The 13208-nt window shown below is 45.6% G+C and overlaps 1 protein-coding gene across 1 annotated transcript in view; it reads left to right on the top strand.

Annotated features, from left to right (window-relative positions):
* Plb1 (phospholipase B1) overlaps window positions 1–13208 on the top strand; it is a 77522-nt gene that overhangs the window by 31015 nt on the left and 33299 nt on the right. The window contains exons 19-29 of the mRNA XM_090337236.1: window positions 226–299; window positions 5647–5690; window positions 6188–6296; window positions 7790–7841; window positions 8164–8244; window positions 8777–8842; window positions 9662–9762; window positions 10747–10828; window positions 11085–11189; window positions 12292–12387; window positions 12550–12621. Coding sequence (XP_090193362.1) covers window positions 226–299; window positions 5647–5690; window positions 6188–6296; window positions 7790–7841; window positions 8164–8244; window positions 8777–8842; window positions 9662–9762; window positions 10747–10828; window positions 11085–11189; window positions 12292–12387; window positions 12550–12621 — 882 coding nt within the window. The remainder of the gene's footprint in view (window positions 1–225; window positions 300–5646; window positions 5691–6187; window positions 6297–7789; window positions 7842–8163; window positions 8245–8776; window positions 8843–9661; window positions 9763–10746; window positions 10829–11084; window positions 11190–12291; window positions 12388–12549; window positions 12622–13208) is intronic.

Raw genomic sequence — 13208 nt, 5'->3', positions numbered from 1 at the left:
TCACTATGAATAGAGTGAGCCTGTCCTCATTCCCTGCGGAGAAACCCTTGAGGGGAGACACCCAGCTGGGAGAGAAGGTTCTGGACTGTGAGCCCTGGGATCTCTGGCTCCCCCTATCATGGTTGTTTCCACAGTTATGACACCAGGAGGTCCCCTATGCATTCACAGAACCCCTTTTTTTCTAACTTGCTCACATTTCCTGTGGATTTTGATATGTTTTCAAAGGCTGGCAATGGAATCGGCTCCAAACCAGATGACCTCTCCGATGTCACCACACAGTATCGGGGACTGTCATATAGGTAATGTTAAGCTCTGACCTCCTCCTTCTGCTCCTCCTCCCCTTTCCCAGGGTTTACCCCTAAACATTGGCCGGGAGGTGAGGGGTGTTAATACCTACAAATGCACAAATACCAAAGAGCAGAGCTAAGCCTAAAAGACTTTGGAGGTTTGTTCTTTTCTTTTCTTTTTTTGGTGTGTGTTCTGGGGCTTGAACTCAGCATCTGGGCACTGTTCTTTAGCTTTTTCTCTCAAGGTTAGCACTCTACCACTTGAGCTACAACTCTTATTCTGGCTTTTTGGTTGTTAATTGGAGATAAGAGTCTCACAGACTTCCTTATCTGGGCTGGCTTTGAACCACAATCCTCAGATCTCCATTTCCTAAGTAGCTAGGACTATAAATGTGAGCTATATATTTCTTCAAACTGAACATTTGGTGGCTGAAGAGGATATTTTACTATTGATAATCTCTCTTTTTTAATTATGCAGAAAAGGTTCACCAAAGTTATCAAACTACTGGGTCAGCAAATCCAACATGAAAAGTACCGGAAAATCACCAAATCCCTGAGCCCTCACCTGCCTGTTTGCATGTATTTGTAAATGTGTTGATGTTCCTACTTCTGTCTACATGTATTTATTCATGTCATTCTGTGCTTGCACCTCTGCCTGTACACATCTGTACAGAACACTTCCAAACCCCAGCACATACTTTCAGAAGACATAACTCCGAGATGAAATCACCATCAAGGAGTGACCCTGAACCATACCCCTTTACTAGCAGTGTTAGAAGTTGAGGCGAGTGGGTAAAGGGTATGTGAGGCATATGCTCAGTGGGAAAGTGTTTTGTTCTGTTGTGTTGTACCATTACTAGAGCTTGAACTCAGGACTTGAACACTGTCTCTGCTTTGTTTTTGTCAATCATGGGACTTGAACTTAGGACCTGGGTGCTGTCTCTGAGCTTTTTCACTCAAGGCTAGTCCTCTACCACTTTGAGCCACAGTTCTATTTCCAGTTTTCTAGTAGTTATTTGGAGATAAGATCCTTATGGACTTTCCTGCCTGAGCTGGCTTCGTGATCCTCACATCTCAGCCTCCTGAATAGCTAGTACCATAGGTGTGAGCCATCCGCACAAACAGCAAGTGTTCTTTAAAAACAAGAAGTCCTGGCTGGGAGTTTGGCCTAGTGATAGAGAGCTTGCCCAGCATGCACGAAGTCCCAGGTTCGATTCCTCAGTACTATATACATAGAAAAAAAGCTGGAAATGGTGCTGTGGCTCAAGTGGTAGGGCTCTAGCCTTGAGAAAGCCTAAGGACAGTGCTCAAGCCTTGAGTTCAAGCCCCAGGACTGGCAAAAAATAAAAAAAAAAATAAATAAATAAAAATCCCTCAGTGTTACACGGACTAGTGAAGAGGCCACCCCAGACTGCAGGGATAGGGAGTCTCACACAGGTGGTACCCAGTATGTCTTGAAAGATTAGCCAGTAGACAAGTAGAAGAGGTGAGAAGATGCCCAGACACATCAGTAAAGAAAACCCCAGGGTGTCAGCTGATCAGTTGGGTGTACATATGTTAAGGTTTTTCTCTAATAACATTTCTGTTTATGTGTGCTTCATAGTAACTGGTGAGTAGTTGCCAATTTACCAAGGAAAACTAATAGACCACAGCCAGCCACAAGAGGGCAGAGTGCTAATGAGCAGTTGGGAATCTGGACCAGGTTTGCTACTTCCCTGTTTTTTGAAGGTGAACTATTTGAAGTGTCTGTTACAGAAAGTCAAAGAACAGAGTAGAGTGCCAGCACTGTGACAGTTCTCTCACCAAAGGTGTGAAGAGTTCCAGAAAGAAATGTTTCCTGGGACAAGCAGAGGTGTCCTCATACTCCCTATAGTCGCCCTTCTCTGCCCGCCCCCTTCCCATCACCCAGAATATCCTTAGCATAAGGACAGAACTGAGGTCATCACCTTCTAGCTTTGGGGGAGTGTGGTTCCCCTCAATTTCCACATGTCCTCAACCAGATCATGGAATAGACTTCATAGGCAAAGCAGAGCCTTGGTTACTCACTGTGCTCCCAAAGTTTTATTGAAGTTACAAGAAAAACTAGAGAGAGAAGAGGGAAGCAGAACTCTTTTGTGACAATGATCTCACTTTATGCTGTAAATTTAAAACTCAGCAGATAAACAACACCTCAGAGGATTAATGGACATCTAGCAGGGGAATTTGAGAAGCTAAGGTGATTGGCTGGACTTTAGATAAATTCAGATACAGAGGAATCTTCTTCTAGAAGTTTTTCTCTGCAACCATAGAAACATTGCCCTGTTCTTTCCTATGAATTAATTGTGTGCATTTTTTTCATTCTAACCCCAATCATATATGTCTAATACTACTGGCCCTTTAAGCTCTTTGTTCTAAATGTTTCAGATCTCTGGCCCTGTGTAACTCCAGGGGGCAGTAACTCCAGGTTACTGTCTAAAAATTGGACTCATGGTACAATATACAAACTAGTGTTGCTCAGAGTGTGTTCCATGGACTATTAACTCCATCTAAGAAGAAAAATATTTTGTATTTTGGGGGAAAACATGACCCACTACATCTGACCTCTGGGGAACTTATAGTATATTAGCATATTAAAGTCTCTGAGAAACACTGCATCATAAAAATGTTTAACTTTTATGTTTGATCCAATGTTTTCTTTTATCCCAGAGCTCTTTCTTTGCCATATTATCTGTTAATATCCCCTGGATGAAGCAATTATCTGGCTCCATTAACTCTTCTAGATTAGAAATACAAGTCAATTAGTGACTCTAAATAAATTAAGAACTTAATTTAGATCCTCTTCTGTCATGAAAACATAGTAGAAAGAGTGGACTACACAGAGTCAGGGGAGATTAGACCCAGGAGTCTTGGAGGACAGGAAGCTGGGAGAAGGATTCACAGAAGGGAGATGGTTATGAATATTTCAGAGGCCCATTGACCCATGAGACTATGCACCAGCAGATCCATCTAGCTTCTGCTTGCTTTCCTTTTCTTCCATTCAGCAAGACAAAATAAAATTTACTTTAAAAAGGGAGGTAGGGAAGGTGGAAGTTTGGCCTAGTGGTAGAATGCTTGCCTAACATGCATGAAGAACGGGGTTTGATTCCCCTGTACCACATACACAGAAAAAGCCAGAAGCGATCAAGTGGTGGAGCGCTAACCTTGAGGAAAACCCAAGTGCTCAGGCTCTCAGTTCATGCCCCAGGACAGGGAAAAAACAAAACAAACAAAACAACAAAACAAAAAACCTTTCCATCTTGCTTTGTTTGGTTTTTATGCAGATACTGGGGCTTGACCTCAGAGCCTCATACTCTCACTTAAATGTTTCACTCAAGGCTGGCACTCTACAACTTGACCCACAGCTTCTGGCCTTTTGATGGTTAATTAGAGATAAGACTCTTCTGATCAGGCTGGCTTTGAGCCAGGATCCTCCGATCTCAGCCTCCTGAACAGCTAAGGTTACCCAGCTGGGTACCCAGCTTGTTTTCTTTACTTTTTTAAGTTAGGGGTTCCATCTCACCTTACTGAATCCCTTTCAACAACTTACTGAGCATCTATTACACTCTTCCTTATACTGGGTGACAACAGATGCACAAAGCCTAGCCATTGAGCTCAGTGTCACGTAAATGACTGTCATTGAAGCAATTAGCATAGACCAGCTGTTCGGTGTCACTATATTTACTTTTATGTTTTCATAGTTTGGGCCAAAATGGTGAATAAATAGCTTTGTGTATTTATATTTAATCTGTATGTATATGCATATTTGATCATTTTTCTCTTTCCTCACAGATATTTCTCTGTAAAATGACATCAAAGAGGGATTTTCCCAGCTGTTGGCTTTGGCCAGATAACATATTGATGTATTTGTTTTTAATTTGGAGGTGCTAGGATTTGAACTTAGGTCCTTATGCTTGCAAGGCAGCTTCTCTACCACTTGAGCCAATCCTACCACCACTTGTTTTATCACCAAGACATCTTTTAAAAAGAAATTACAGTAGGATGTACTTGTTTTATGTATTTATAGATAATTCCATGTTTATATATTCATTGAGTGGGGAAAGAATATAGAGAACCATTGTTGGAGGTGCTATAAGGATTTATAATTTTCTTTCAAATATAAAATGTCCAACTCAGTGCTTGGTCCAAGGAAAGAAGAATCAGGAAGCATCTAAAATAGAGGCTTTGTACAAAGTTGGAAAATCATCAAAATTACAGGTACCCAATCAATGGTCAGCTTAGAGGCAGGCATCTAATGGACAATGGAAGAGACCTGAGCAAGATAGGCCTTGTTCTAGTCCCTTTGCTCTGAGCCTGTGCCTTAAACCTTTAACCAGCCTCATATGAAATACTTGACTTCATGCCAAGTATTCATCAAAAGCAACTATTGCTTTAGAAGTCTCTTCTAATGGATGGATGCTAAGATCTATTGGCCTAGAAAATATGCTGGGACTGAGGAAAGGGGATTGTACATGTGCACACACACAGAATGACAGCAAACATCTAAACATCAAGTTTTGTTAAAATAAAAATCATCCTTTCCTTGCAGAAGGAAATTAAACCTTTGGGTGCATCTTAAGGTTAAATGTGATAAAGTCAGCTAAGGCTGATTAGAAGGCAGCCAGTGGCCTATATTTTGAACTTCCCAGTGGAATGTATCTGAAAGTGGCAAACAGCAGCTTATATGTCTTTTAAAGGCTTCTAGCTCAAGCTGGAATAAAAGTTGCTAGTTACTTTTAGCAAGTTAACTAACCTTTTTACACCTCAGTTTTCCACTCTGTCAAATGGAGATGGTCCCATCTATCTCATTGAGACATGAGAGAGATGATACCATGTCTCATGTTAGATACACACTTACTGTGTATTGTCAGCTCAGCTCAGTGCTCTCCCTGCTGATCTGGCAAAAAGGAGGAAAGAAAGAAAGAAGAAAGAAAGAAAGAAAGGAGAAAAGAAAAGGAAAGAAGAGTAAAAAGGAACATTCCCCCCCCCCCTTTTTTTTGCCAGTCCTGGGCTTGAGCTCAGGGCCTGAGCACTGTCCTTGGACTTTCTCAAGGCTAGAGCTCTACCACTTGAGCCTCGGCACCACTTCCGGCTTTTTTCTATGTATATGGTACCGAGGAATCAAACCCGGGTCTTCATGCATGCTAGCCAAGCACTTTAACCACTAGGCCAAACTCCCAGCCCTCATCCCTTTGACCTTTAAATCCTGGATGTAAAAACAATCCATTGGTGAATTTAGAATTTTCTCCAGAGCTCTCTAATACTGTGAAAAATATATTCTCTCTTTGGTGAAGCTTGTATATTAACTCAGTGTCTCCTTCCTCCACTTGCTCACTCCCTACAGTTCAGGTGGAGATGGCTCCCTAGAGAACGTGACCACCTTACCTAGTAAGTGACCTCCGGAGACTTGAATGTGTCTTCTTGGCCCATCTGACCCCCTGGCCTCTCAGCTAAGAAAAAGACAAGTAACATTTCCTTATGGGCCATCATTGAAGTGGGAGAAGAGACAGCCAAGGGGGGAAGGCTGAATACCAGACCTACAGCTTTCTGATCCTCACTGTGCTTGAGAGATGAGCTAGGGCAAGTTACCCAAGATCCTAAGTCTTGGCTTTTCCAACTGGCCCAGGGAACACTGAGACAAATTAGACAGGGACCCTTCATAGCACTGTATATTGTATAAAATACTTTCAGTGACAAGTCTCTTGCTACCTTAGCCCAGCCATCAACAAATTTCAACTCAGGCCCCAGTTGAGACTGGGACTGTCTCCCTGGCTCTTCCCCAGAAAACATGACACGATGGGGGACACTGGACCTCACAAAACTAGAGGAGACATGCTGACCTTCTGTCCTGACTCTCTGTGCCCTATCTACCCCTTGTCTTCTAGATATCCTCCGGGAGTTTAACAGGAACCTCATAGGCTACGCAGTGGGCACTGGAGATGTTGATTCTGACAATGCATTCTTCAACCAGGCTGTTCCTGGAGCAAAGGCTGAGTATGGTGTTTGGGGTCTGTGGAATGGGAACCAGAAGTCCCAATCTCCAAGTGTATCTATCTGCAGCAATGATGCCACGGGCTGGAGACTCTCTGCCCTGCTGCTCTATAATTGAAGCCATTGCAGGAAGTCCAGAGGGGTACCACCCCTTAGGAAAGAATGCAACTCCTATAGCAGTTACTAAGCTCCTCCCCAGGCCTTTACATGCATTTGCTAAGAATTAGGCGAATTGACCAAATCATCCCACATTTACCCTAGCCTACTGGCACTAGTGAAATTCTCTCTCTCCAGAGCCTCAAAAATGGCAATTTGCGTGTTAAAATCAGAAAGGATGAATGGGCAAGCTAGGATCCCCGCCTTAAGGGCCTCTGAACAACAATTTTCATCCTTTCCTGGAGCTAGAAAGAAATGGAGTAGAAGCTGCTGAAGCAGAATAGCCCAGCCTCCTAGGAAGAGCTCCAGAGGGAGCCTGGCCTAGCGTCTCCAGCCCCAGAATTCTGCAGCCCTTTCTCCACACAGCTCCGGGCTCAGCTTCTGCTATGTGTCATCTTCTCGCTCAGGCCCACCTATGCTGGTCTGTCGGTGCTTCACCCAGACCAGCTCACCCAGAAGATCATCAAGCTGTAGACCCATCACTCCTCAGGCCTGCATGGCACCTGAACAAGTGGGGAGGGAGCGCGGATGCCAGAGCTTGCTTCCTCCTGAGCTTGCTTCTTCCCGTACATTGTAAACCAAGGCAGGCACATGATGTACGGTGTACATTTACTGTGTACCCCTTTCTGAAAGAAGTATTTAGAGGAGTTCACAAAAGTAACAAATGGCATACATATGAATATAGAGGTTATATGTGTATATATACATATGCACATATTTATATGCATATATATAATCAAAGACATTGTAGGAAACAAAAAGTGAAACAATGATGTCAGTGTACATGTGTTTATGCTTGAGCATCGAACTCTGTTTCTTGGTGGCCAAGGGGGAAAGAGAGATTATGCTAAAACTTATATGGTCTAATTACATGATCTAGACCAGTCTTTCAAAAGAGATACATGAGCCAGGAAGGTGGCACTAGCCTGTAATCCCATCACACCAGAGACTGAGGCATGAGATCAGCCTGGTCTATTGAAAACCGTATCTCAAAAAATAAAAACAAATAAACACCTCCTCCCCCCAAAAAGAAAACTCAAATTGAAAATGGTATCTTAGCATAGAATCCTGAAAGATGTTTTGCACGCAGAGTCCTAAAAGGAAATTGTGAGCAGCAAGTATAATTGGCAGGACCTTGACTGCAACTTTTAGGCCAAACCCATAATTGAGTTGTCACACGGTTATTTGTTGTAATAACAACAAATGAGTGTCTTCTGACCTCTGAGCTACGTCTCTGTAGCCCAGGCGGTGGGAATAGCATGGAAGCCTTTGGTGTAGACCCTTCAGGAGGAAAACCATGGGAGCTGTTCCTCAACAGACTGATTTTCTCTCTTTCTCAGGGAACTTGTGAGGCAAGTCCAGAGTCTGGTACAGAGGATGAAAGATGACCATGTGAGTTGGAGTTATGGTTATGTATGAACACTCACTTTCTTATCCAATAACAATGTCCCCAAATGGAATGGTATGCCATGAAAGGCAGCGAATCTCTTGTCACTGGAGGCATCCAAGCAGAGAGGGGGCAGTTTCCCTTCTGAGGGCTTCTGGGGAACCCATATCCACAGGGAGGAATTGTTGCTGGTCACATGACCATCAAAGTCCCTCCTATGATCTGTAAATAAACCAAGGTTCTGTCATCCCTGAAATTCTCGTTCTGTCACGAGGGTTGTGATGTTCTTTGTTGGAAATCCGCCAGTGTTTTCCTCTCTCCAAATAGAGAGTCAATTTCTCTGAAGACTGGAAGGTCATCACCGTGATGATTGGAGTCCATGACTTATGTGACCACTGCACAGACTCGGTAATGAGATTGGGGCCCAGGTCTTCTGTTTCCTCCTGACTTTGTCTAGTAAGCCTTGGAGATACTCACTGAGAGCAATTCCAACAGTGAATCCAGGAACACGCAGCCACACATGTGTTGGTACACACACACACACAATACATATGCACATGCATGCACACATCTCTCATTCCACCTCCTTCAGTTTCTTGGCACCATCTTCATGTCCCAGGAAGTGGGGAAGCAGGTGGCAGATGTATGCTGCTTCTATTTCTCTCTTCAAACTCCTTAAGAGCTCAAAGAGAGATGGAACTATAGATGTCAGGCCATTAGAAGAAGATTCATGAGCTCTCAAACTAAAGCTTGGATAGAAGGTTCCAGTTTTCTAGCTGGTCCTTCAACAGCAACGAGTTAAACTGTACAGCTCAGATTCCCAGTTGGAGGCCAGAGGGAGAACAAGTCTTTGGGACTGAGCCAAAAGGGAAGCCCAAACTTCCTCTCTACCCTCTTATGTAAACCACTAACACCTTCTCGTCCCTACCTCTATTTCCAGAATCTGTATTCTGCAGCTAACTTTTTTGACCATCTGCGCAATGCCCTGGACCTTCTGCATAGAGAGGTGGGTGGGTCTCCTACAAACAGGGACAGCAAAGGTAGGTGGGGAAAAGCAAAAATGGGTGTGGCAAAGGTGGCCTTCAAGGAGAGAGCCAAGGGCATGAGCTCTGTCCTTGTCCAGAAGTTGAAGTCTAGATCTAAGAAAGTTCCATGCCATTTAGATCAGCCAGAAAGATCACAGGCTTGAAGCAAGAAGGCAGTATGTCCCGCTATCCCTACCTAGAACATTCCTTGAAGGTAGCAGAATGGTGTCCAAGTTGAACAATGCATTCTACACTACAATGTCTGTCAAGAGTCAGCTTCTGTCTGGTTCTGCATCCAGCCTCATATCCCCTTTCCCCATCACCACCTTCTGGCAAAGACAAACAGCTCAGGAAGGAACATTCTGATCACTAGATGCTCAGTTGAGTAGCTAAGTCCCCAAGCCAGCTCAACAGAGGTAGCCCAAGTTGGGCTGGTAGGAGTAGACCAGATCAGATCGTCAATAGTCTGATGAACAGGGCATCTGTCTCATCAGATGGTAAGCTAATATGTATTTGGGTTTGCTTAGAGGTGACTGAACAGAGCAGAACTCTCAGTGTTCATTACCCGATTCCAGTGCATGCTGTAGCCCCATGGAGGGAGCCCCAGGCCACTGTGTTCTACACAGGCTGTGAGCTCTATGGAGTCACCCCATGTAGGGCTTTTCCAGAACTCCATTCAAAGGGTAGACCGAGCTGGGGGTCTAAAAGGACCTTCTAGATGGCCCTCACTGCCCAGAGGCTAATGACAGCCCAAGAAAGAGGCGCCAGAACCCCTGTCTCACCTGTAGCTTTGCCCTTAGGTACCCAGAGCCCTGGTCAACCTCGTGGACTTCATGGACCCCATTGTGATGCGGCAGGTGTTCCTGGGGAACCCAGACAGATGCCCAGTGAAGCAGGCCAGGTAGGCAGGGCCTGGCCTCCCTGGGCTGTAGGCACCCTTCCTCTGGGCTTGCCTTCTTGCAGCAGTGACTCCTTAGCGTTTCTGTGACTTGATCATATATCCCTGAACAGAAATGAGGGCCTAGGGCCGGAAGTTTGGCCTAGTGGTTAAAGTGCTTGCCTAGCATGCATGAAGACCCGGGTTCGATTCCTTGGTACCACATACATAGAAAAAAGCCGGAAGTGGTGCTGAGGCTCAAGTGGTAGAGCTCTGGCCTTGAGAAAACCCAAGGACAGTGCTCAGGCCCTGAGCTCAAGCCCAGGACTGGCAAAAAAAAAAAGAAATGAGGCCCTATGCAAAATCATCCCCTCCTGGGAGGAGGTAGCAGCCTTGCCCTTGCTTCCCTTTACCCAACTGCAAGGGGCCAGGGGCCAGGCATGTGAAAGACAGAATAGTTCTGATTGTAAAGAGGCAACGTGGAGAGAAGTGAGTGTAGATGACTAAGCCATAATAGAGGGCAAGGGCAGAAACTCATGGGCCAGGCACCTACAGGGGAGAGGGGAACGGAGAGGGACAGAAGGGAACTCCACATTGGGCTGTTGGCTACTTAAATTGGGGGGAAGGTATATAGACATAGAGATGTGGAGGGATGTAGGGGTGTTAGGTATGTAGAGGTGTACAGTGTTTGTGTAAGTGTACAGTATATAGATGTGTCTCTATAGACATACATCTTTAGACGGCATAAATCTCACAGCACTCGCTGTATACCAGCCATTCTTCTAGTACTGCAGAAGTACAGCCCCTGGTTTGGAATTTCCAACTTTGCAGTGGGAACAAAAGCCGTGCACACATGCTCAGGAGAAAACATGTTCTAAAAGCAGGGCTTGAGTAAATCACTGCATCTCCCTAGGCCTCAGGTAGCCAGAAGCAGCCCCTGGACAGAGCTTCTACCCTGGGTCCTCCCATTCCCCATCGTCACCCCCATCCCCTGCCCTTTTTATGCAGCCTTTTGTGCAACTGTGTTCTGAGCCCACGGGACAACTCTCAGGAGCTGGACAGGTTGGAGACCTTCACAGGAGCCTACAAGGTGAGCTGTAAAACTGTTATTCCGTATGAGATGTTTAGTCCAGCCCTCCATTGATTGCAAATCACTTAACACCAAAACTAAATGAGATCCTCCCCCCACCATCTCTACATTCTCCAGAATGGGATTTGCCATTTTGTGACATGGTGTTAAGGGAAAAGCTCTCCTGTCTAGGCGTCTAGGAACAGAGACGCTGTTTGCCACCCCCATGCCCTCTCTGTGCTGAAGCCCTCCCCAACTCATGTGCTCATGTCCTCAGGACAGCATACGTGAGCTGGTCGAGTCAGGCCGCTATGACACACGGGAAGACTTCACCGTGGTGCTGCAGCCTTTCTTCCTCAACATCCGACTCCCCACCCTGCAGGTACGTACACTCATGGCCCCATCTTGGGCTCCAAAAGGAGAATGGAGCCCTAAGAGTGCAGACAGGCAGGGCAGAGGTGCCAAGAGCTTCCATGAGTGTAAATAAAACAGAAACGTCCCCAGCCACTGCTCTGGCAGGATTAATGTCCTTGAACACCTGCCCCACATTCCCAGGGCTGGCCTGGTGTGAGAGCTCCTGAGATCCCCTCAATGGATTGAGCACCTACCATATGCCAGGCACTGTGCTTCCCATGGAGAAAATCACCCCGCCTTTGGAGGTGTTAAAGACAGAGAGGCAAGATTCACAGCTATTAAACTCCACATTCGTAACTTTCTGCAGTACACCTGTTATCACTCAGGTGCAAAACTGCAGTGGCTAGGCATGGAGGTTCACACCAAGTACTCAGGCAGCAGAGGAAGGAAGATTTTAAGTTCAAGGGTAGCCTGGACTACATAAGACCCTATCTCAAAAAAAAAAAAAAAATGAGTAGGTTCTAGCAATGCTGTGTCTGGCACTTCCAGTCAGCACAGTTGAGACAAGGCAAGACCTTCATCCCTGGGGCCTCACTTGCCTGTAATGAAAAGAGCATTAAGCATCCATCCCAAGTACTTCAAGAGAGAAGAGCTGGGCCAAGTGGGACGCTGCCTTGGTATTCATTTTGCACAGGCCTTCCTGGGGGGTCCGTTTTCCCTAAGATCACCAGAACCAGTGGGCAAAGGCTAAGAAGTGAAGCTGGTCAGGGGCTAAGATCTTTCCCTCATCCACAGTGTGAGCTAGGATATTATATAAATAGGACTAAAAAGAACTGTGGTACCTTCTATCATCATCATCATCATCATCATCATCATCATCATCATTATTATTATTATTATTATTAAATAAGGGGAATTGTGGAGCCAGATAAGTGATGGCAGCTTGAGGTTACCCAAAGCTATTCATTCTGTGAGATTGCTCACCTTCTTAAGGTGACCAGACTTTGTAGAGCCAATGGCCTTGGGCATAGGGAAATAGACATTTCATGGTCAGTCTCAGAGGTTAGATTAATGACCTGTGGTGGCTCTAACCCGATGGGGTCTTAGAAAAATACATCTGTCTCTCTCAGGATGGACGTCCAGATACATCCTTCTTCGCCCCAGACTGCATCCATCCAAACCAGAAATTCCACTCCCAGCTCTCCAGAGCCCTTTGGACCAATATGGTAAGAGAAGGTAGCACATTTGAGGCTCTGGTCTAGACCACAGAACCAGAGGTAGCCCCAGAGGAGAACATCTCCAGAATGGAACCTGAGGAGTCCTTAGGCCACATTCCACAATCCCCACTCTCTGCTGTGCTCACCTGTGTCTTTCTATTCCCTGATCAGCTGGAGCCACTGGGGAGGAAGACAGACACCTTAGACCTGACAGCAGATGCACCCCTGGCCTGCCCCACTCAGGTAGTAGGAGAAGACCTGTTTCACCTCTCCCAGAACCCAGAGCTCGGAACTTCCCATCCTCTCCCTGCTCTGCTTCCTCAGCATCCATCCCACCCCTGGGCTGGGGGCCAGTTTGGGAGGGAGGCAAGGCAGCTAGACTTTGAAGGCTGGAAGAAAGATGTGTAGAACACCCACATGAAGTTGCTCCTTTGAAAAGGATGCAATTTAAGGACTGAAGAAGCCGAAAGGACAAGAAGGTTCATTTTGCTTCAGTGACAGTATGGTTGGGGAAGATGGATATGTCTAGTGAGTTCTAAATTCGGGAGAAGTGGCCAGAAAGCAGGGAGCATGCATGAACTGGGACTTTTCTGGTGAAGAGAGTAGGGAGAGGAGCAGCAAAGAGGACTGTAAGCTATTTGGAGGCGGGAACGGGACCAGGGCTCCTTTTAAGGAGGAATATGTAAGTGGTTGTTAAACTTGACTTCAGGCCTGGGGTGGGGGCAGGCTCACAGCCTCATTCCCCTTTCAACGTCCTGTCTTATGACTTTTTAACCAAATAAGGCTAAGGTCCAAGGGCCCTCCGTGGAAAAGCGGAGGGCTTGATCTAA

Source organism: Megascapheus bottae, chromosome 7, assembly GCF_031878675.1.
Source record: "Megascapheus bottae isolate mThoBot1 chromosome 7, mThoBot2.hap1, whole genome shotgun sequence".
NCBI lineage: Eukaryota > Metazoa > Chordata > Mammalia > Rodentia > Geomyidae > Megascapheus > Megascapheus bottae.
The sequence above is the reverse complement of the archived record's forward strand: the minus strand, read 5'-3'. Positions and strand labels throughout refer to the sequence as shown.